We start from the raw sequence: 25155 nt of genomic DNA on the forward strand, positions 1-25155 counted from the left end.
ACTCCCTCTTGAGAGAGCACTGGAATCACAACTAACTGTTCAACAATCATCGAGAGGAAGACACTGGAACTCACCAGAAAATATATCCCACATCCAAAGACAAAGGAGAAGTCGCAATGAGATGGTAGGAGGGGGCGCAATCACAATAATTATACCACAGAAGTCCACCCACTGGAATGAAGCTTCTGAGCTCCACATCAGGCTTCCCAACCTGGGGGTCCGGCAACGGGAGGAGGAATTCCCAGAGAATCAGACTGTGAAGACTAGTTGGGATTTGATTGCATGACTTGGACAGGACTGGGGGAAACAGAGACTCCACTCTTGGAGGGCACACACAAAGTAGTGTGCACATCAGGACTCAGGGGGAAGGAGCAGTAACCCCAGAGGAGACAGAACCAGACCTACGTGCTAGTGTCGGAGAGTCTCCTGCAGAGGAGGGGGGCAGCTGTGGCTCACCATGGGGACAAGAACACTGGCAGCAGAAGTCCTGGGAAGTACTCCTTGGCATGAGCCCTCCCAGAGTTCACCAAAGAGCCTGTAGGCTCCAGTGCTGGGTCGCCTCAAGCCAAACAACCAACAGGGAGGGAACTCAGCCCCACCCATTATCAGACAAGTGGATTAAAGATTCACTGAGCTCTTCCCACCAGAGCAACATCCAGCTCTACCCACCACCAGTCCTTCCCACCAGGAAGCTTGCACAAGCATCTTAGAGAGCTCATCCACCAGAGGGCAGACAGCAGAAGAATGCAGAATTACAGTCCTGCAGCCTGTGGAAAGAAAACCACATTCACAGAAAGAAAGACAAAATGAAAAGACAGAGGACTGTGTAGCAGATGAAGGAACAAGATAAAATCCCAGAAAAGCAACTAAATAGATAGGCAACCTTCCAGAAAAAATAATTCAGAATAATGATAGTGAAGATGATCCAGGACCTTGGAAAAATAATGGAGGCAAAGACTGAGAAGATGCAAGACATGTTTAACAAAGACCTAGAAGAATTAAAGAACACACAAACATAGATGAACAATACAATAACTGAAATGAAAAATACACTAGAAGGAATCCAAAGCAGAGTAACTGGGGCATAAGGATAGATAAGTGACCTGGAAGACAGAATGGTGGAATTCATTGCCATGGAACAGAATAAAGAAAAAAGAATGAAAAGAAATGAAGACAGCCTAAGAGTCCTCTGGGACAACATTAAACACACCAACGTTCACATTATAGGGGTCCCAGAAGGAGAAGAGAGAGAGAAAGGACCCAATAAAATATCTGAAGAGATTATAGTTGAAAACTTCCCTCACATGGGAAAGGAAATAGCCACCCAACTCGAGGAAGCACAGAGAGTCCCAGGCAGGTTAAACCCAAGGAGAAACATGCTGAGACACATAGTAAACAAACTGACAAAAATTAAAGACAAAGAAAAATTATTAAAATCAACAAGGGAAAAACAAAAAAATAACATAAAAGGGAACTCCCATAAGGTTAACAGCTGATATCTCAGCAGAAACTCTACAAGCCAGAAAAGAGTGGCACAATATATTTAAAGTGATGAAAGGGAAGAACCTACGACCAAGATTACTCTACCCAGCAAGGATCTCATTCAGATTCGATGGAGAAATCAAAAGCTTTACAGACAAGCAAAAGCTAAGAGAATTCAGCACCACCAAACCAGCTCTACAACAAATGCTAAAGGAACTTCTCTGAGTGGGAAACACAAGAGAAGAAAAGGACCTACAAAAACAAACCCAAAACAATTAAGAAAATGGTAATAGGAACATACGTAATGGCAATTACCTTAAATATGAAAGGATTAAATGCTCCAGCCAAAAGACACAGGCTTGCTCAATGGATACAAAAACAAAACCCATCTATGTGCAGTCTACAAGAGACCCACTTCAGACCTAGGGACACATACAGACTGAAAGTGAGGGGATGGAACAAGATATTCCATGCAAATGGAAATCAAAAGAAAGCTGGAGTAGCAATACTCATATCAGATAAAATAGACTTTAAAATAAAGAATATTACAAGAGACAAGGAAGGACACTACATAATGATCAAGGGATCAATCCAAGAAGAAGATACAACAATTATAAATATATATGCACCCAACATAGGAGCACCTCAATACATTAGGCAACTGTTACCAGCTATAAAAGAGGAAATCGACAGTAACACAGTAATAGTTGGGGTCTTTAGCACCTCACTTACACCAATGGACAGCTCATCCAGGCAGAAAAGTAATAAGGAAACACAAGCTTTAAATGACACAATAGACCAGATAGTTTTAATTGATATTTATAGGACATTCTATCCGAAAACAGCAGATCACACTCTCTTCTCAAGTGCACACAGAAAATTCTCTAGGATAGATTACATCTTGGGTCACAAATCAAGGCTTGGTAAATTTAAGAAAACTGAAATCATATCAAGCATCTTTTCTGACCACAATTCTATGAGATTAGAAAAAAATTACAGGGAAAAAAAGTAAAAATCGCAAACACATGGATGCTAAACAACACATTACTAAATAACGAATATGTCACTGAAGAAATCAAAGAGGACATAAAAAAAAATACCTAGAGACAAATGACAACGAAGACATGATGATCCAAAACATATGGGATGCAGCAAAAGCAGTTCTAAGAGGGAAATTTGTAGCAATACAATCCTACCTCAAGAAACAAGAAAAATCTCAAATAAACAATCTAACCTTACACCTAAAGGAACTAGAGAATGAAGAACAAACAAAACCCAAAGTGAGTAGAAGGGAAGAAATAATAAAGATCAGAGCAGAAATGAATGAAATAGAAACAAAGAAAACAACAGCAAAGATGAATAAAACTAAAAGCTGGTTGTTTGAGAAGATAAACAAGATTAATGAACCTTTAGCCAGATTCACCAAGAAAAAGAGGGAGAGGACTCAAATCAATAAAATTAGAAATGAAAAAGGAGAAGTTACAAGGGACACTGCAGAAATACAAAGCATTCTAAGAGACTGCTACAAGCAACTCTATGCCAATAAATTGGACAACCTGGAAGAAATGGACAAATTCTTAGAAAGGTATAGCCTTCCAAGACTGAACCAGGAAGAAAGAGGAAATATGAACAGACCAATCACAAGTAATGAAAATGAAACTGTGGTTAAAAATCTTCCAACAAACAAAAGTCCAGGACCAGGCGGCTTCACAGGTGAATTCTATCAAACATTTGACAAGAGCTAACACTCATTCTTCTCAAACACTTCCAAAAATTGCAGAGGAAGGAACACTCCTAAATTCATTCTCCAAGGCCACCATCACCCCGACACCAAAACCAGACAAAGATACTACAAAAAAAAAAGAAAATTACAGACGAATATCACTGATAAATATAGATGCAAAAATCCTCAATAAAATACTAGCAAAGAGATTCCAACAACACATTAAAATGATCATACACCATGATCAAGTGGGATTTATCCCAGGGATGCAAGGATTCTTCAATATATGCAAATCAATGTGATAAACCATATTAACAAACTGAAGAAGAAAAACCATGCGATGATCTCAATAGATGCATAAAAAGCTTTTGACAAAATTCAACACCCATTTATGATAAAAACTCTCCAGAAAGTGGGCATAGAGAGAACGTACCTCAACATAATAAAGGCCATATATGACAAACCCACAGCCAACATCATTCTCAATGGTGAAAAACTGAAAGCATTTCCTCTAAGATCCGGAAAAAGACAAGGATGTCCACTCTCACCACTATTATTCGACACAGTTTTGGAAGTCCTAGCCATGGCAAACAGAGAAGAAAAAAGAAATAAAAGGAATACAAATTGGAAAAGAAGAAGTAAAACTGTCAGTCTTTGCAGATGACATGATACTATACATAGAGGATCCTAAAGATGCCACCAGAAAACTACTAGAGCTAATCAGTGAATCTGGTAAAGTTGCAGGATACAAAATTAGTACACAGAGATCTCTTGCATTCCTATACACTAACAATGAAAAATCAGAAAGAGAAATTAAGGAAACAATCCCATTCACCATTGCAACATAAAGAATAAAATATCTAGGAATAAACCTACCTAAGGAGGTAAAAGACCTGTACTCAGAAAAGTATAAGACACTGATGAAAGAAATCAAAGATGACACAAACAGATGGAGAGATATACCATGTTCTTGGATTAGAAGAATCAATATTGTGAAAATGACTCTACTACCCAAAGCAATCTTCAGATTCAATGCAATCCCTATCAAATTACCAATGGCATTTTTTTACAGAACTAGAAAAAAAATCTTAAAATTTGTATGGAAACACAAAAGACCCCAAATAGCCAAAGCAATCTTGAGGGGGAAAAAAAAAATGGAGCTGGAGGAATCAGACTCCCTGACTTCCAACTGTACTACAAAATTACAGTAATCAAGATAGTAGAGTACTGGCACAAAAACAGAAATACAGATCAATGGAACAGGATAGAAAGCCCAGAGATAAATGCATGCACGTATGGTCAACTAATCTATGACAAAGGAAGCAAGGATATATGATGGAGAAAAGACAGCCTCCTCAATAAGTGGTGCTGGGAAAACTGGACAGCTACATGTAAAAGAATGAAATTAGAACACTCCCTAACACCATACACAAAAATAAACTCAAAACAGATTAAAGATCTAAATAAAATCAAAACGGATTAAAGACACTATAAAACTCTTAGAGGAAAACATAGGAAGAACACTCTTTGACATAAACCACAGCAAGATTTCTTTGACCCACCTCCCAGAGTAATGGAAATAAAAACAAAAATAAACAAATGGGACCTAATGAAACTTAAAAGCTTTTGCACAGCAAAGGATACTATAAACAAGACGAAAAGAGAACCCTCAGAATGGGAGAATAATTTGCAAACGAATCAACGGACAAAGGATTAATCTCCAAAATATATAAACAGCTTATGCAACTCAATATCACAAAAACAATCAACCCAATCAACAAATGGACAGAAGACCTAAATAGACATTTCTCCAAAGAAGACATACAGATGGTCAATAGTCCCATGAAAAGCTGCTCAACATCACTATTTATTAGTGAAATGCAGACCAAAACTACAATGAGGTATCACCTCACACTGGTTAGAATGGGCATCATCAGAAAGTGTGCAAACAACAAATGCTGGAGAGGGCGTGGAGAAAAGGGAACCCTCTTGCACTGCTGGTGGGAATGTAAATTGATACAGCCACTATGGAGAACAATATGGAGGTTCCTTAAAAAACTAAAAATAGAATTACCATATGACCCAGCCATCCCACTACTGGGCATATACCCAGAGAAAACCATAATTCAAAAAGACACTTGCACCCCAATGTTCATTGCAGCACTATTTACAATAGCCAGGTCATGGAGGCAACCTAAATGCCCATCGACAGATGAATGGATAAAGAAGTGGTACATGTATACAACGGAATATTACTCAGCCATAAAATGGAACGAAACTGGATCATTTGTAGCATTGTGGACAGACCTAGAGACTGTCATACAGAGTGAAATAAGTCAGAAAGGGAAAAACAAATACCGTATATTAACGCATATATGTGGAATCTAGAAAAATGGTACAGATGAACCAGTTTGCAAGGCAGAAATAGAGACACAGATGTAGAGAACAAGCGTATGGACACCAAGGGGGGAAGTGGGGGTGGGGGATGATGGTGGCATGAATTGGGAGATTGGGATTGACATATATACACCAATATGTATGAAACAGATAATAAGAACCTGCTGTATAAAAAAGTAAAATAAAATTCAAAAAAATAAAATAAAATCGATAACCAACAAGGACCTACTGTATAGCACAGGGAACTCGGTTCAGTATTCTATAACAACCTAACTGGGAAAAGAATTTGAAAAAGAATAGACACATGTATATGTATAACTGAATCACTTTGTTGTACACCTGAAACTAACAACATTGTTAATCAACTATACTCCAACGTAAAAGTTAAAAAAAAAAATAAGATGAAGTCATCAGGGTGGGCCCTAATCCAATATGACTTGCGTTCTTATAAAAAGGGGAAATTTCCACACAGGCCGCACACAAGGAGAATGCCATGTGAAGAGGAAGGCAGAGATCAGGGAGATGCTTCTACAAGTCACAGATCACCAAAGATTGCCAGCAAACCACCAGAAGCTAGGGGAGAGGCATGACACAGATTCTCCCTTACAGCCCCTAGAAGGGACCAACCCTCACCAACACATTGATACGGGACTTCTAGCCTCTAGAACTGTGAGACAATCAATTTCTGTTGTTTAATCCACCCCGCGATACTCTGTTATAGCAGCCCTAGCAAATTTACACAAGTAGTTTAGCCAAAAAAGAATTAGCTACATATTGAATAATTAAAAGAAAAGTTTTAGGAAGCTACAGGAACAGCCTACCTCATTAAAACTGTTTACCACATTTAGCATATTAATTACTTCTGAATTATGCATCGGTGTTTGTTGTCACTTACTTTAAAATATTAATTTACTGATTCTCAGTGTTCGTCAATTTAATTCAATTCATTTCAACTCAATCCAATAAGAGATTATTAGAGGCCAATTGGGTTCTTATTCCTAGGCTACCTACTATAGCGATCATGAACATAAATAACATGATAACTGTACTCAATGCACCTACACTCTTATTTGGAATCGAGATTTATCGCCTTTAAAATAAGTTAATACCGGAGCCTGTGCTCCGCAACGGGAGAGGCCACAACAGTGAGAGGCCCGCGTACTGTAAAATAAGTTAATATTGCAAGACAGAATGTATTCAAGTGACAAGTTTGTAGGAAAATGATAAGAACCTGTGGATCAAAGGAAGATGTGGGAATTGAGCTAGATCATCATATATGGGTAACATTTTAATGGGGGTAGATCGTGTTAGAGGTATGGAGAATACCACGCTTGATACTGGCTAGAAGGAAATGAGTAAGGTGATCTACCTGATTAAATATCAAAGTAAAGAGTAGAGAGAACTGACAGATAAGTACTGATAGGTGCATGTAATCAGGTTCCTGAAATATCCATTGTACCAATTTTATTATATATATTAAAATTGGGAAAAATACTACAAAAATTCAGATGATATCCAAACTGTAGTAAATTTAAAAGATAAAAAGACCCCTTCAAAAAAAGGAAAGTAAACACTAGAATCCCATTACTGGGAGATAAGCACTGTTAAGACTTTGGTGTATATCCCTAGACATACATATTCATATACGTACGTATTCACATCCATGTATACATACACATGTGTACACACATATATTTTACTAAAATAGATTCACATATTACGTGCTGTTGAAGTGTTTGTTTTTAACACCTTTCCACATTATTAAGTATTCTTCTACAGCATCCTGAGGTGTATGGACACACAATATTCCATTAGTGGACACTTAGAAGTTTTCTGCTGGTGAACACAGGCCAGTGATTCCATGTGCTAAGTTCTAACTTCATAGATGAAGCTTCTCTATAGTTAGTTCCCAGTTCTGGACTTGGAGAAGGAGGTAGATGGTTCATTTTACAAATATTCCAATGGCTTTCTGGAAGGTAGCACTATAACAGCTGACACTGTCATAGCAACAGTTTGGAGGTCAGAGGGTTCAGGATATATGTGCAGGAATACAAAGGATTGTTCCACTGATTCACTCTCCCTCCTCCATTCTCCAAAAGAAACCAGTGAAGAAAGAACACACTGTCTGATTCCATTCATATTAAATACAAAACAGCAAAACAAACAAAAAAAATCTATGCTAAATGATCAGGAAAGCAGTCACCTGAGTCAAGAGATAAGACATGAGGGCAAAAACGGGGGGCCTCTAGGGTGCCAATAATGTTCTGTGTCTTGATCTGGGCGCTGGTTCCATAGATGTGTTCAGTTTGAGCGTATTCATCAAGCTGTATACTTAAGATATATTTTTGGTGTGAAGTTATCATTCAATTAAGAAGCTTTAAGAAATAAATTTAAAATAATGGCAGTTCTTAATGCTCAAAGTAGCAGGCAGGTTCTACTTGTAAAGCTCTCCATGGAAGTAAGCACATAAGTCAGACAGAGAAAGAGAAATATCATATGATATCGCTTATATGTGGAATCCAAAAAGAAATGATACAAATGAACGCCTTTACAAAACAGAAACGGACTCTCAGACTTAGAGAATGAACTTATGGTTCCCGGGCGGGGAGGGTAGAGGGAAGGGATACTCAGGGAGTTTGGGACTGACATGTACACACGGCTATATTTAAAAAGGATAACCGACAAGGACCTACGGTATAGCACAGGGAACTCTGCTCAATGTTATGTGGCCGTCTGGATGGGAGCGGGGGTCTGGGGGAGAATGGATACATGTAGATGCATGGCTGAGTCCCTTTGCTGTGCACCTGAAACTATCGCAACATTGTTAATCGGCTATACTCCAATATAAAATAATGGGTTTTTTTAAAAGAAGACATTCCATCACCTTTTTCAGGATTTAACTCCACTACTTTTCTAACTGGATCTGATTCCCACTATTCCTCTGAAATTCCTTCAAATAGAGAGCCTTTTCCTACCATTTAAGAGTATATAATATTCATCAACTAGGTTAACAGATCACAGGTAATATTTGGGTACAGATCTTAAAATATAAATTTAAACGTATTTAAGTTCTTCACATACTTGTGCATTGCAGAAGCATCTTAAAGTAAGAATGACACTTTGGTTGTATTGTTTACAACCACAACTGATATTTAAACATTCTGTACAAGTCATTTCACTTCACTTGACCCTTTGTTAGTAAGTGAACAGGGCTTTTTAAAGTAAAGCATCCATTGCTTGTTAACCCAAGGATCAGGGCTGTGGCTAAACCTTAAGCAACTCTTCTGGAGTCTCTGATCACAGAGTTAGCAGCCTAGTAACTTGGCCTCTGAAGGCTTTCACTTCTTTCCATTATTTGGACTTTTTTTCCTTGTATCCTCAGGTTTCTTAGACTTTGTATAATTTAACGCTATATGTCAGTGACGTCAAAAGGGCACAAAGTATGAATTAGTTTGTAATAGGGAGGCACCATCACTCATAGATGAGATCACTGCCTTACCTGAAAACCCTCACATGCTCTGTCTTTTTAATACTCTGCCTTATGGGTTAGAACACAAGCATGTTAACAGTATTCCCCTCAGTAACATTACCTCATGTAAGAAGAGTGATTTAGAATCACTGCATTGTGGTATTCAAAAATGCAAAATGAAAGAAAATATCAAGGTTAAAGTGAAGTTTTGTTTTGCTAAGAAAAGATGTTTTGTAAGCCATCAGTGTGAATGAATATAATTTAGCTCAAATTTGTAGAGTGTTGATAAGGTTTCTTATAATGCTTGGTTAGAAGTACCTAACCTTTGAACACCTTCCTTTATTGTGCCATAAGCAATACAGCTTCTTCTATCATAAATGTCTCATCGTAAGACTTAAGTGTTTGGAAGTTTCAAGATGAACATTTCTATTTTGCTGTTTATACATGGTTCTTTCTGACCTTGGCAAATAAGACCAAAAAAAAAAGTTTTAGCACTTTTAGTGGTTAAAGATATAAATACTTACTGTCTATCTGACTTTACCAGAAATTCATCTGCTTTTCCTCTCTGTCTCTCTCTGCCTCTGCCTTTGTCTTTCTATCTGTCTGTCTCTCTCTCATACTCACACATCACACACACACACACACACACACACACACACACACACACACACACACACCCTCCTTATACCACTATTATCCTTGTCTTACTGGCTCAGTCTTAGTGATAGAATCTCAGGTCCTAATGGTGATGGGAAGATGCCACCAATGGTGCTAGAAATCAGTCACTCTTATTCAATCATAAGACTACTATAGATTTATGAGATAATACACTTGAAAATGTTCATGTTTTAAGGTTTGGTGTCAGATATAATTTTTAGGGAATCTCTTTTGACATTTCCCCCTTTGAAATTTTCGTATTCGTAAGCAGCAAAGGTATAGGTTGGGTTAACTGAGAACCATTTACATAGTAAGAAAAGAGTTGTCCTGAGGGATCCCTATTCTTTCTTCACTGGTCAGCACAACTCACATAAACCTCCTTGTCATGCTCATAGTATACTTCTTCAGGTTACCACCATCTTGCTATCCTTGCTTCCAAAAACTTTGTAGGCTTCTGTGAACTATCTCACAAACTTCTTAAAGATTGCCAATTTCTAGTAGGGTGCTCATTTAAAATGAGAATCATCTGGTTGGCTACAGTTTGGATGGTCATCATCAATCAGGAATCTATCTAGCCTGAACTTTGAAACAATCCCAGTATGTTGTGAACAGACTCACAAAAGGTTTCTTTTTTCCTCCCCCTTTATGAACATACAGTATACACACATCTTAAGTGGCACCACAACAGCTCTGCTGGTGATATCAATATAGGTCCTTCAATCTTTCAATAATGTTTTTAATCATAAGCTTTAAAGCACAATTGTTTTTACCTTGAAATTCTTAAAAATCTGTTACGAGACAGAAATAAGAGATTAATGGAGATCTTGCAAAAAAAGATAAATGGCACCACCAGAATACCACAAAACTGGGGGGAAAATTAATTGAACCTATACTTTTGATAAATATTTATTTTTTGCAGGAGAAAAATGCATACTAGTTTAAGCTGTCATTATACTAACCTACAGCCTATTTTTCATATTATTAGTAATACATAATGTGGTAGTTTATATTCAAAAATAAAACTAGAATGTATATACCTCATGTATTTATCCAGAAATACCCCAAGGTTACTATGGTTACGAAAAATCCATTACCTTTGAATACAGAATGAAAAAGTTTGACTTCAAGTGTGTGCTATTTATTATAGCGAACATCAACAGCCTTCGGGAGGTTCTCTAACTGGATTCATTTTTCAGTGTCATAACTGACCCACCATTTTACTAGCTTATGGCCTATGCAAGGCAAAAATTTGAACTGTATGCATTTTTAAATATATTTTGTACTAACTCAAGGTGCAGCACTGCCTTTGACTTTTAATGCTTCATATTTAAGAGGAAGAAGAAAAACATTCCAGCCACCTAGATGCTAAGCGGCTTTTGAATTGAAATGCATTTACTTTGACCTGTATCCACCATGGAGGCAAGATCCATTTTTTTACGCATAACGGAAAAATGTTTGTTCTATGTGGAAACTTAAAAGGAAGCTATGAATAAATGGAGTAGGAGTGAGAAAAGAAAGGTTGACACCTTGAATATTTAGGAGGGGACATTAAGCCAAGTCATTAAAGAAGTTTTTGGTGGCGTAGAAGACAAAGAACTGTAAATAGTGCAGGTGACTGTAGCCAGGAAAAACAGGGTATGAAACACAGCTCTTAAAGTAGTTTCAAACTGAATCCTTACCCCTATTAAACTTTTGCTCATCCATACTATGATCAGCTGAATCAAATATAAATCGCTAATCATCATACAAAAGTATGCAGTAAACTAGTAGCTAAACATGCAAATAAAAATAATATTTTCAGGTTGTAAAACTGTCAAAGATGTAAGGATGTAACATTCACTGTTTATGAACTTTTCTGGAAAACAATGCAAAAATGTATATCAAATATTCTGAAAGAGTTTGCTACTTTGATTTAGCTATTCCCCATTTAGAGATATAGCAAACAAACATTTATGTACAGTAATATTTATCACAAAATATTTAAAATGAGATAAATTAGAAATTTTGAATTTTTAAGTGGTTAAATGCATTAATATACATTCATAAGATGGAATATAACATTATTAAAATATTTCAAGATACTTTTAGAAAAATCCTTGTGGTGTGAGATATATTCATAATAAGGGAATATGCAAGGATTCCAATTATACATTATAGCTCAATTTTGTTAAAATGAATAAAGTGCTGGAAGGAATTACATCAAATACTAAGAGTTTCTATCTGTAAGGTGGGATTATCAGGTATTAGATGTCTGCATATTTTAAATTATCTTCAGTAAGCATATGTTACTTTTATAACTAAAAAATGCTATCAATTATTTCTCTTATAGTAGACTATATCTTTCATTTCTCAGTCTCTGTATGAATTGACATTTTAGCACTGGAGAGATCCATTTCATTGACCCTAAACTCTTGCTATTACTGACAGCACCAGCTAGAATAGAATAGAATAGAACAGAACAGAACAGAATAGAATAGAATAGAATTGAATAGAACAGAAGTTCTATCCACAAGCTACTCAGAATGGAAAGGACATTATGCCACAAATATCCTGGCACAAAGACAAGCAACGAGTACCAATAGCATCGTGGATACATTTTATGATGAAAAGGGGCAGGATTTAAAGTGTCTTTAGAGGCTAAAGTGAGACCCAATGCTAGAGCAGTTTTCTCCATCAGTTTTCTCTGGGCTGACTTCAACCAGCCAGATTCCCCTTCCCATTCTTCTTTTCTGTGATTCCTAGTGGACAGGTGAATTCTGAAGACATAAATGACCTAAATGTAATATATATCACAGATACAAAATCTTGAAAGAGTTGAAAGAGATCTAAAAGCCCATTTTATTTAACCTGCATGCCATTGGAGAATCTCAAAAAAAGTGGACATTCAGAAAACACTCACTTTTGGGTGCTGTTACAAACTGAATTGTGTTCTCCAAAATTTACATGTTGAAGCCTTAACCCGCAACGCGACTACATTTGGAGATAGGGCTTCTTTTAAATTCAATTTTTATTTTATACTGGAGTATAGCTGATTTACAGAGATAGGGCTTTTAAAGAGGTGATGAAGGTTAACTGAGGTTACAGGGATAGGGCCCTAATCCAATGGTTCTGATGCCCCTAAAGGAAGAGGAAGAGACAGCAGGGGTGTACACATAAGAAACACCACGTGAGGATGCAGGGAGAAAGTGGCTGTCTGCAAGTCAAGGAGAGAGGCCCCAAGAGAAACCAAACCTGCCAACACCTTGATCTTGGACTTCTAGCCTCCAGAACTATGAGAAATAAATTTCCGTTGTTTAAGCCATCCAGTCTGTGGTATTTGGGTATGGCAGCCCTAGAAGATTAACGTGGGTGCTCTGGGGTTTGTAATCAAGCTTCCATATCCCTTTCAGAGTTGTTGTGAGGAATAATAAAATGTGTTCAATAAGTAGCATGTGTAGAGATGAAATGTGTGGACTTTGAGGCCAGAGAGACCCAGATTTGAATCAGTTTTTCCAATTACCGACTAGGATTTCTTGGCATCTCTGGGCCTCAGCTATGCTGGCTATGACACTTGAATCATCATGTACAACTTTGAACCCCATCGTAACGTTTTTGGCTTAGCTCCTCTCCTTAGTGACCAATACTGTATTCCTTCTGTACTTCATATCTTCTGCCATTTGGAGATAAAAGCAACAAGAAGTATAGTTGCCTTTGAGATGCCAAGGAGGACATAGGAAAAAATGTTATGAGTCTTATCAGAGAAATAATCTTTAAAAATCTACCTGAAGGATGAACACCACCGAAGAAACCATTATCACTGTAGTTAGAGAAGATGGTTAAGGACTCTATAAAAATATTCCACCTTCTTTATATTATATTTGGGGCATCTCTTATACTATGCTAACATTTGCCATGATCTTTCAATGCAGATACTATAGTCACACGGGTCTGTTAAGGATTTGAGTCAATGGAATACAGAATTAGTTTCATTTTTTAGGTGGCATGAGAAATCAGTGTGAATTCTAGCCTCCTCTCCTCCCCACCCTGTTCTTTTTCTGGCTTTGGAGTGTCACCTCATGGGGCATTCTGCACATTTTGGAAATCTTCAAGGTCCACACTTTTTTTTTGGGCGAGGCGGGGGTACGTGGGCCTCTCACTGCTGTGGCCTCTCCCGTTGCGGAGCACAGGCTCCGGAGGCGCAGGCTCAGTGGCCATGGCTCACGGGCCCAGCTGCTCCGCGGCACGTGGGATCTTCCCAGACCAGGGCATGAACCCGTGTCCCCTGCATTGGCAGGTGGACTCTCAACCACTGCGCCACCAGGGAAGCCCAAGGGGTAATCTATTTTTAGTTTTAGTATTTATTTTTTAGTTTAGTTCTCTCTACTAAGTTTACTAAGAACGTGCTAGGTGTTTTTCTAGTTCTAGTTCCCTTCAAAATCCTGAAAATTGCAGTTAATTCTATTTTACTGTTTCAGAAACTAAGTCTCAGAAGTTAAATAACTTGTTTTAAGACCGCATACTCATCATTAGTCAGAATACTTGAGATGGTATCAAAGTCTACCTCTCACAGGCTGTGCGGCCTGAAGGAAGTTGCTTAACCTTTCTGTGCCTCAATTTCCTCGTTTGTAAAATGGGGGTAATGATAACACCTACCTCACTGAATAAGTATTACAGAATTCTATCCAACCATGATGAATGAAACACAGAAGTAATAGTTCTTGCGCTTTGAAGCCTCTCAGACTAGAGAGGATACAAAAAATATAAATTCAGAGAACTCAATTAGATGAATGCCATAGCCCTGTGCCATATGCCTCATTCCTGCATCTTTATGTGTTGCCATGAAATCATGAGCATCAAGGGGCTGAGGGGAGGCGGTGTCTGGCTGGTTCTCTGTTACAACCTTAGTACCTGGCATTAATGTGAAGGAGTGAATACATAAACAATTAATCCTGTCTCTGACACTAACCTGTTACGACCTTTCATGAAGAATTTAAACTCTCTAAGGCCTCAGGTTTTCATCAATCAATATTTGATTAATGATGTCTCACCTAACAGTCACATATAATATCTAAAATATCATAAAATATATAACCACTATTACCATACAAATGTAAACACCATTCAGGCACCAGACAACGTACATAATACAGGCCTCGTGTTTCACAAGGTTTCCAACAATTCACTTTTCTTAAGTGTCATGACACTTTATAATATGATCTAGGCAGATATACTATGTTTCTTCCCAAATGGTCTCAAATTCAAACCACACTGAGTCACACTTCTGAGTCTTAAGCTTATTCCACATTCATGAGGATTTTAAAGTGGTTAATTCACGTGCCAGTGGCCTCTGTTTGAAATGACGTCATCACCTCAATTGGATTGACATGACATCAACTGAACTGAAATGACATCACTGTACTGCGAGCACGGCTGGGGAGCACACTGGGTCCCAGCTTCAATCTTGTGATCAGTTAGAGGCAGAGGAGTCATATGCTGAGCTGTCTGTGTTGATATTATACATTTCCAAACCCCCCTCTGCACCTGTGCAAAGGTATATTCGTAGAAGGATTCAGGTAAGGAGTGGTAGGACAATGGTAGAGAACATGCAGTAAGACAGCCTTGGGGGAGGGGGAAGGGAGCCAGCGTGAGCCCTTTTCCATTTTTCCAGCTTTGACTTCACTGTAAGTGTAATGTAACCACAAAAGTCATGGAATTCTAATGATTTAACAGGAGACAAAACTAAGTAACCCAACTTTTGAAACTGCATTCTCAGATAACTATTTCAGTATATATATATATTATATAGTGTATATATATATATATATATATATATACACTATATAATATATATATACTGAAATATATATATTAATTTGTAAGTATATATAATATATACTAATATATAGTCTTTAATATAGTCTTTAATATAGTTATAATATATATAACTATTTACTGATACCTATAGAAGTCTTACCTGTGACTGTGTAGTTCTCTCCATTGCCTGAATAAATTAGTATCCCATCCATATATAAGGAGTACTGAGTTATAATACCATTTGCCTTTTTGGGTGGATTCCAGGAGAGTAACAAAGAATTGGGAAGGGATTTGGCTACTGGTGGCTGAACCTCTTGTGGTGCTGTGGGAAAAATTAAAAAGATATATAGAGTCTAATTTTAGTTTACTTTTCTAATTCAAACTTTTCACACCCAAACCAATAAATCATGGAATAAACCAGAAATCCCATGCATGGAAATGTTCCTGATTCGTGGGCAGCTTGTCAGTAATTGCTTTAGGAACAGTACTAAATACCTGTCCTGAAGTTATGAGAATTTGCCTCAATGATGGATGGGGAGTATTTACACTAGTTCACTTTACTGATGCTTGTGTTACTTCATCACAAGTATTATTAACCCATAATCCCTACTTGGGCTGTGCCTTTTAAAGCAAATTAGACAGAATCCCTACCCTTGAGGAGTTTTTGATCTAAGATAGGCAATGCTAGGGAGAGCGGTTCATAATCGATATAAAAAGACTTTTTTATAAATCGATATAAAAAGACCTATAGAAATAGCCAGAAGGTACAGAATTAATTACATATGAAAATTACAACGTATGTGAGGGTTTTTTTTTTAGTAAAGGGGGCCTGTTCATTTTCTGTAATGGTCAATGAACTGGAGTCACAGGAACTAAAAAAACTTTTAGAAATTGAACCTAAACATACCTATCGTTCAGTAAATTAGTAATAAATTTAAGGAAAAACTAGAAATTGGGAAATCCTGAAATAATGGAAAGAAAATGGTGAACTGAATGAGCAGGAATCCCTCTGGGGTTGAGCTGTGAAGTAGGTTTGGAGGGTACCAGGCAAGACATGGACAGAGGGGAGAAAAGAGTGAGATATAGGACAATCTGTGCCATATGGAAGTTGGTGGAAGTAACTGGAAAAGGGAATAATGATATATGCCTCAGCAGAAGCAAAGACACAATAAGAAAGATGGAGAGAACATTGAGAAAACACAGAAGATGGGTCACCAATGCTGTAGCCCAGGTGAGGGTGGTCTGGTGAGGTCAGGTGCAAGGCATGAAGAACAAATTGTCACAAGAAGGATTTTACAAACTCTTGTTTTCTGTCCTGGTTTCATCAGATGAGCCATTGTCTTCTTTTTTTTTTTTTTTTTTTGGCCACCTGGTGTGGCATGCGGGATCTTAGTTCCCTGATCAGGGATAGAAGCTGTGCCCCCTGCACTGGGAGCGCGGCGTGTTAACCACTGAACTGCCAGGGAAGTGCCTCCATTGTCTTTCTTTACACATTTTCTGTGCGAGTGGTACTTGCTTTAAGGATTTAAAAGAAGGGGGAAGAAGAGGAACTGGGTAAGGGGGGGGTGGAGGGATAGTGAAAAAGAGAGAGACTGGAAGACTCTTTTTCCCTAAAGATCAAGGTTTTAAGTCTCCTGAATAACTTTACAACCAGACAGTAAGAGAAATGTGTTAATCCCTCTCATCCAGGAGGGAGAAATACGAAGTAACAACGCTTTAAATGTTTTGAGAGCTGTTATTTCTTGAAGAGATGCATTCTGATGCTCGAGCAAAGCTTTCGCTTTAGAGTGCTAAAATATTTTCTCTTTCCCACTGCCTTCCTAAATGTATGCTTTCTGAAACATTAATTTATGCCAACAGTTTGTAAGTTCCAGGTACAACAAAAGTGCGACTTGAGGCGGAAGGAAGCAGGTCGTGATTAATAACGCCTCGATCGGCGTTTGGAGGTTCTATCACACTGAAATAATTGTTGCTCACGCTGGGGTTTAGCAGTTAAAAGAGACCTTGGAAATCAACCGTTGGATTCTCAATTTCATACTGTGCCATACAATCAATTCTTTTTAGTCAGACTGTCTCTAGATTTACTTCTGAGCCATAGTAAAATGAGGAAGCTTTCATTAATCTTTCAGATGTTTCATATTAATGACAAGGCTCTTGCATGAACAATGTAACAGCAATTAAAAAGCCCATTAATCTGCATTACAGCTATTAAAGATGCATGTCATTAAAGGGTATGGAGTTTGATTCATTTTCGCTCCCCCCCCAAAAAATGGAGCAATTATGGCCTGGCAATGCACTTTGTCATCAAATTAGGTTGGGGTTTTGTAGCAAATGGCCTTGCAGCATTTAGCTCTTCTCCTATTTTATTATTCATGACTGAAATGTGGAAGTCAAGACCTTTGAAATTACTTTACCTTCTTGTGGAGTAGAGACGTTCAGTGCGTGCGAGCTCTCGGTACAGCCAGCCAAAGTGCAAGCAGCTAGGGTTACTGCATAGTTTTTGAAGGGTAGCAAGCCTGTCAATATGCCTGCAATAAAAGGGGACAAAAAGAGGTTTGCATGTTTACCAGAAGAAGCTATACAGAGTATTGTGTGTGTGTGTGTGTGTGTGTGTGTGTGTGTGTGAGAAAGGGGGGTAGAGGCACAGAGATATAGAAAACAAAAACATATGCTCCTTTAATTCATTTTCCTGCCTGTGTGCTGATTGCAGAATGGTGTGACTAGCAAGAAAAAATTTAGTCAGAAAGAAACAGATATCGTCTATTAACACATATACGTGGAATCTGAAAAAACTGGTATAGACGATCTTATTTACAAAGCAGAAACAGAGACACAGACGTAGAGAACAAACATATGGATACCAAGGGGGAAAGGTGGCGGGTGGGAGGAACTGCGAGACTGGGATTGACATATATACATTATTGATACTATGTATAAAATAGATAACTAATGAGAACCTACTGTATAGCACAGAACTTTACTCAGTGCTCTGTGGTGACCTAAGTGGGAAGGGAATCCAAAAAAAGAGGGTATATATGAATACGTATGGCTGATTCACTTTACTGCACAGTAGAAACTAACACAACATTGTAAAGCAGCCATACTCCAATGAAAATTAAAAGAAAAAAAGAGAGAGACCTGCTTATTGTTAAGACAGCTCTAAATAGCACTTTCCCAAATGTGCTTCTCAGACGCTAATGCCCCTGAGATGTTTCCCCTGTAAAGATGGGGGATTCCACATATAGTTCGTAAAGCAGAGCCCAGTGTACCTGATAGTGAAGACGGCCATCATCCCATTTCAGGATACTAGACCTCCTGCAGAAACAAAACTATCTCATTTTCTTTTACCTCACAGTTTTCAACCTTATTTAACTAGAGAGTCCTTCTTATGCGACATCTATTAGCACACATTAGGAGATGCTACTCCCAAGAGTTACTTCATTATTTTAACGGTAGGGTACACGTATACAAATTATTTATTCACGTTGCAGCTAACAAATATGCAAATCAACATAGTTGAACAATTAGCCAATTAAATAATTATGCTTTTGTACTTCTTGCAAAATTATTAGTTTATTTAATTAAGACACCTGTCTTAAACAGAAGCACTGCCCACGGAAGTGTTGAATTAACCTGACTTGGTGGTGGATATGTAAGATTTGTTCCGCAATTAAAGGTGCCTGCAGAAACTAAAACACATTTTGTTTACTGGTGTTTATAATCAAGGCAGAGGCTCTTTATTTAGTTAATCCCGTGAATTAAAGAAGTATCAGAAATATAATTTGTGTATTTGCTCGCCATTGTTTTCTGCTGCAGGTTTTAGAGCTGTTTTAATCCCTAATCACATAGACTGTCATCGTTCTTATAAAAAGATGGTCTTACTCGTAGTATCCCTTTATCGAGTAAACCTTGATTGTTTTAATGAACTGGTATTGATGACAGCTTGCATCATTCAACAACAAATTTTAAAATACATGTTTGCCTATTCCCTTTCCCCAGGAGAAAGGATAAAATATTAAAAGAGCAAAGATCAGGATGAAGCAAAGACCACAGCCCTTGTTTGCTTTGGCCCTTCTCACTTGCCCTCAGTTCCCAGTGTTGCCTGCAAGTCTCTATTCTAGCAGCTCCCCCAAGCATCCCCCTGGGCTACCCAACCCTCTCGGCTGCACTTGGCACCAGCATCTTAGCTCGCGGCCAAAGAAGACAGCAAGCCAATGAACTAACACACATACACGTTGGACCATCTCATGCCAAATGCAGCTCTAATTTCAAAACGCCTTCATGTTGTCACCTTCTGCTTTCCCTCACTCCTGCCACTGTGACTGTCATTTCCTCTTGAATCTCCCAGATCATGACCCACATTCTGAGCTCACTTTTTAAAAAGAGGTTATTTCTCCTTCCACTAAAAGTCTTAAAGGAAAGCTTACAGCATCACATACGCATCTTCATCATGTAGTGATGTCGTGGTTAAGAGCAAAGGTGCTCGCGCCAGATTGCTCGGGTCCAGATGCCAATTCTACTACTGATTTGTAGTACGGGTCTGGGCAAGTTGCTCAGACCTCTGTGCCTTAGTTTCCTCATCTGTAAACAGATAATGATCGTATCTATCTCGAAGAAGAGGCCTCACAGGGATAATATAGTATCATGGGGATATGAGATGGGGATACTACAGTATTCACCTCGAAGTGTTACTATCAAGATTAAATGAGTTTGGGACTATAACATGCTCAACGCAGAGCTGTGTAAGGGGAGAACTCTAGCATAGAGCCTTGGTAGCCCAAGCTATGCTACCATTCCAACTCAGTTTCTGCCTGCACCGTACAATTAAATACTGATTTTTATCTTGTCAAGATCGCTAGTGATCCCTTCCACACCAGACCAAGTAACCCTTCCACGGTCCTTATTCTCCTCTACTTACTGGATCTTGCCTTGTTCAGCTGCCGTCTAGGCCACAGAATTTTCCCAAGGAGTCCTCCTAAATTACTGAGGGCTCCTTGCTTTTCTTGACCAACTCCATCTTCCTTCCACAGTCCCTTAAATTTTTTTTTTTTTTTAACAAGGTCGGGTCCTCAGGCTTCTTTCTTCTTCTGAACACTTGCCTTTGTTAGTTCACTTCTTCTAAACATTTGCCTTCATTAGTTCATCAAGCCTCATCTCTCATTTATATCTGCAGACTTCACATCTCTCCTCCAAGCTCTGGTTCTGCATTTCTACCTGCAGGCCGTGTATCCCACGTGGATGTTCAGCTAGCATTTCACTCTCAACCTGACCCAATCCAGACCCAACAGTCAAAACTATTTTGCAAACTTCCCTCTTCCTATTTCTTTTTTTTTTTTTAATTTTTATTGGAGTAGAGTTGATATACAATGTTATGTTAGTTTCAGGTATACAGCAAAGTGGATCAGTTATCCATATGCACATATCCATTCTGTTTTAGATTCTTTTCCCATATAGGTTATTACAGAATATTGAGTAGAGTTCCCTTTGTTATACAGTAGGTCCTTACTAGTTATCTATTTTATACATAGTAGTGTGTATATGTTAATCATGGATGGACCTAGAGATTCTCATATTAAGTGAAGTCACTCAGACGGAAAAAGAGTAATATCACATGGTATCACTCATACGTGGGATCTAGAAAATGGTACAAATGAACTTATTTACAAAACAGAAATAGAGTCACAGATGTAGAAAACAAACTTATGGCTACCAGAGGTGAAGCGGAGGGAGGGATAAATTAGGAGACTGGGATTAACATATACACACTACCATTTTTCCCATTTCTTAATACCTCCATCATGATCCCTAAATTCCGGGTTCAAAACTAACGTGTCCTTGTGAGATTTATCCCAGCCATTTTATCCTTTGAAAATCTTTGGCATTTGTCACGTCTTTCCTATCGCCAAGTTCAAATCTGTCAATACTGCAAGTCTAAATAAGATGAGTTGCATGTCTGAATTAGTATAATGCCATGTTAACAAGTAATGAATCAGCCCCCAGAAAATAAAATTTTTAATCCTACAGTGAGCAAGGAAAATATGTTGGGACATGAAATGTTTCCTTTGTTCATCACCTAAAAACCTAGGTGGCATTGCCTCTCATAGGTGGCCCTGACCTAGGTGGGGCACAGATATATTGTGTCACAAAAGGCACAGTGGCTGTATACAGTTTGATGCTCTGCAATCTTTAGCATGAGGGTGCATCATACATCCAGATAATTATCATTGGGAAACATAAAAAGCAGTTCCATTATGTTACAAAATACCTTCCCTGAGACATTCTTTCTTTCCAAATCATAGCTGAAGTGCAATGTTGGAATTGTGACTATTATACCAACTTAACAAGAAGGTTATTAGTGGAGGCTTTAAGAAGGATCATGTCAACCCAGATACTGAGTTCACATTCACTAAACGGTCTTTGGTGTTTTATTTAACCTTTCTTGCCTTCATTAAATGAGGCACTTTGTGTGTATAGGTTTATCATGAAACTCCTTTGCTAATTTCTTCCCCCCTTTAACCTTAAGGACCTTAAAAAACAGGGAATATTCCTTTCAGCAAACTTGCATTCTTCAGTTTGTGCTTTGGTAGAGAAGTTTACCAAATTGTATTTCATAGAAAAATCCCAATATTCTGAAAGAAAGATGCTGGAGAGAAACCGGATCATCTTTCAGGCCATTTATCAAAGTGCTCACATTTCCTATATCCAGGCAGGTGAAACAATAATAATAAACACTGAGAAATGAGAGCTGCAAAATAGAAAACAGAAAAGGAGGAGAAGAAAAAGCTGATGTTTGGGCTCTTGCCAACTTCGAATCGCAGGTAGAAAGTTTGGGGTGGCTTGTAAATCACATTTTCAAAAAACGTGCCGTACTTTCTGAGTCTGAGGTGGCCTTTCTTTCCTATGTGCAGTGGGGATCTTGCTTATAATGTTGTGTCTCAGAGACAAAGTTTGTCAAACCATTGGAATAATTTCCCCTAAATACAGGTTAGTATCATCGACTTCAGTAAGAAGAGCAGTGTAATGATTGAGCATTTTCTCTCCTCTTGTCAGGTTACACTGAGGTTGGGGTAGAAGGGGCTGGTCAACCAAGTGGTCCTCACTAAATCAGAATAACGACCAAGTCATCCTATTGCCTGAGACATGCGGTTTCTCTCTTTTGTTTCTCAGTATGGAGAGTTTACCAGGATGGATTAAAGTTAATGCTTATAAAAAGTTCTGCTATTACCAAAAAATAAACATATTCTCCCCAAGACTAGGCAAGGCAGCCTTTCTTTCTTGGATATATCCCTAGAGACCATTGAGTGACTGGCCAAATGGCCTTCCTTTAAGTGTCAGAGTCAGACTTAGATTATATACTCTCCAGAAGAAAAAGCGGTACTACTATGACAGCATATCATTACCAAACAATTATTTATCAACTTTCCTTCTATATGCTTCTGGGAAAGGTGCTATAGACTACAGCTGATCTTTACAAGGTTTCTAATCTAAGAAAATATTAGAGCTAGAAGGACCCTAATGATAACGATAATACACACATTAAATACATAAAGCAAAATGCTTGCATACATGTCAAGTGGACAAGGGCATTTATAAGATCCATGGCTGCCAGTCCAAGATGATAGAGGATCTATATTTAATTAAAGGCAAAGAGAAAAAAGGGATAATCATTGAAAGTATATTTCAGTATTATACTTAAAAGAATACTGAAAAACGTACAGAGTGACATATTTATAAAGGAATCCCAGAGAGAAAAATATGGCATATACACTGTATTCTGTGTCCACAGAAAACCCAATAAGGTAAAATGGGGTCGTCTCCTTGATGATCCTTAGGGTGTTTAAATTAAAGAAGTATATCCTGACGGTGAAAACTTTTAAGATTGGTTTGGATATGAGCCCCTTTTCTCTGGCAGACGTCACAGAGGAGTCTTTTTACCCTTTGAATTTGAGACTGTTCCTACCTCGAGGCAGGCCAGATGACCTCTCCAATTCCCTTTCAGCCGCAAAACTCTGTGAAATCAGAAAATGGTCCCAACCATGTCAGGAAACCTGCCAGTCTCTTTTGATAATGGAAGAGGGTGAGCTGAAAAAACATTCCATAAGCATAAAGGAAGCATTATTGATGTCTTAAAAGTGTTAGGATCCCATGAAACACAGGAGTGTTGGTATCCGGATTAAAATCATTGGCACCAGCCCGACCAAAACTCTCACTGCTAAGCGATAATGCATTTTGCATTAATGCTTAACATTGAGAAATCCTGATGGGCCACACCAAGGGAGTTGGAAGTAAAGTAAGTATAGTCCCTTTGAATTGCAGTCCTGTGGACCTCAGCGGGTGCAGAAAGCCCAAGCCGAAAGAGCAGGGACAGGAACGTGATTTAAGGGGTGGCAGCACATCACAGGAGGAAATTGAAGAGCCCTAGTGCGTTAGGTTCCAAACTGTGTGCTCTGAGGATTTCTGCCTAGCAGAGGGGAAGAGCCTTCTCCTCGAGAATCGTGCAGTTTAAAGTCCCTCGCAACGATTTTGGGAGCTCCTTGAATGCAGAGGGTATGACCTTTTGCTTCTTTACTTGTCCTATTTTCCAGCAGTTATTACGATGGTTTACCAAAGGTGGACCCTTGATGTTTGCCCAAAACATAAAGACCTTTCATCCTCTTAGCTCACTCAGCTGTCTGCCTCACGATAAGAGATGCTCACTCCCGTCCTACCCTTTCCAGGGAGCTAGCAAAGGAACAGACACTGTTTCTTTTGACTGATAGATGATTATTTCCAACACTTGGTTTCCCGTGCTCTAACCTCGAGTTTCAAAGGAGCGGAAGAGAAATATTAATAATTGGAGGTGGTCTGACTACCTAAGAGAAAATCATTGTGGAGCGGACACCAGCTGTGCAAGCTTTTGTGCCTCTAATAAAACTGTATGCTGAGATGCAGGGAAACAACAGAGGAGTCGGCTTTGACACTGAGATTTTTATGATTAACTCTGACTCAATGCAGACAAGTATAAATGCTCGGCCTGGAAACCGAGCCTGAGACACAAGACAAAATGGCATCCTTTTCAAAGCCCAACACGTTTTGGAGAAGAAAAAGTGACTCTGTGTCTATTTACATCCTTGAGCACACTCCTCCCCCCTCCTCCACCCCACCCTCAGCTGCCAACCTAGGTGTTTGGCTGGCATCCACTGTAATCTGTTCTCCTTCATTATGTTAATCTGTGGGCGGAAAGATTTCTGTCATCTTCGAACCGCTTGTACAGCAACGGTAAACACCTTGGCCTGTCTGTAATTGGACAGGTGTCTGCATTGATGTCACCCAGCTTTTAATTCAATTAAAGAACTGGCTGCTCTGCTCTCATTACCCACCCATTTCTGTTGCACTCTGAGTCTGGCGGTGAAATCCGCACACGGCCATCACCTACCCCGAGTCCAAAGTCTGTGGTGCCCATGCAAAGATCACACAGAATATTTCAAACGGACTCCAACAATCCAAGTGTACTTTCCTGTGAGCAAAGGCATTTGGAATAAGATGGAGAATTTGTTCTCTCTCTCTCTCTTTCTTTACCTTTAAATTCTCTGTTGTCTAAACGGTGTCTTCTACCTACTGGCCAGTAATTAGGAGCTGTCCAGCAAAAAGAATA

At 38.6% G+C, this 25155-nt stretch overlaps 1 protein-coding gene across 1 annotated transcript in view; it reads right to left on the reverse strand.

The window, feature by feature from the left end:
- The window catches only part of USH2A (usherin), a 777251-nt gene that overhangs the window by 435010 nt on the left and 317086 nt on the right, over window positions 1-25155 (reverse strand). The window contains exons 30-31 of the mRNA XM_022579226.3: window positions 17936-18049; window positions 15682-15843 (exon numbers count right to left, since the gene is read on the reverse strand). Coding sequence (XP_022434934.3) covers window positions 15682-15843; window positions 17936-18049 — 276 coding nt within the window. The remainder of the gene's footprint in view (window positions 1-15681; window positions 15844-17935; window positions 18050-25155) is intronic.

Source organism: Delphinapterus leucas, chromosome 1 (assembly GCF_059928025.1).
Source record: "Delphinapterus leucas isolate spDelLeu-1000000601 "Yukka" chromosome 1, BTC_Dleu_Yukka2, whole genome shotgun sequence".
NCBI classification, from domain to species: Eukaryota; Metazoa; Chordata; class Mammalia; order Artiodactyla; family Monodontidae; genus Delphinapterus; species Delphinapterus leucas.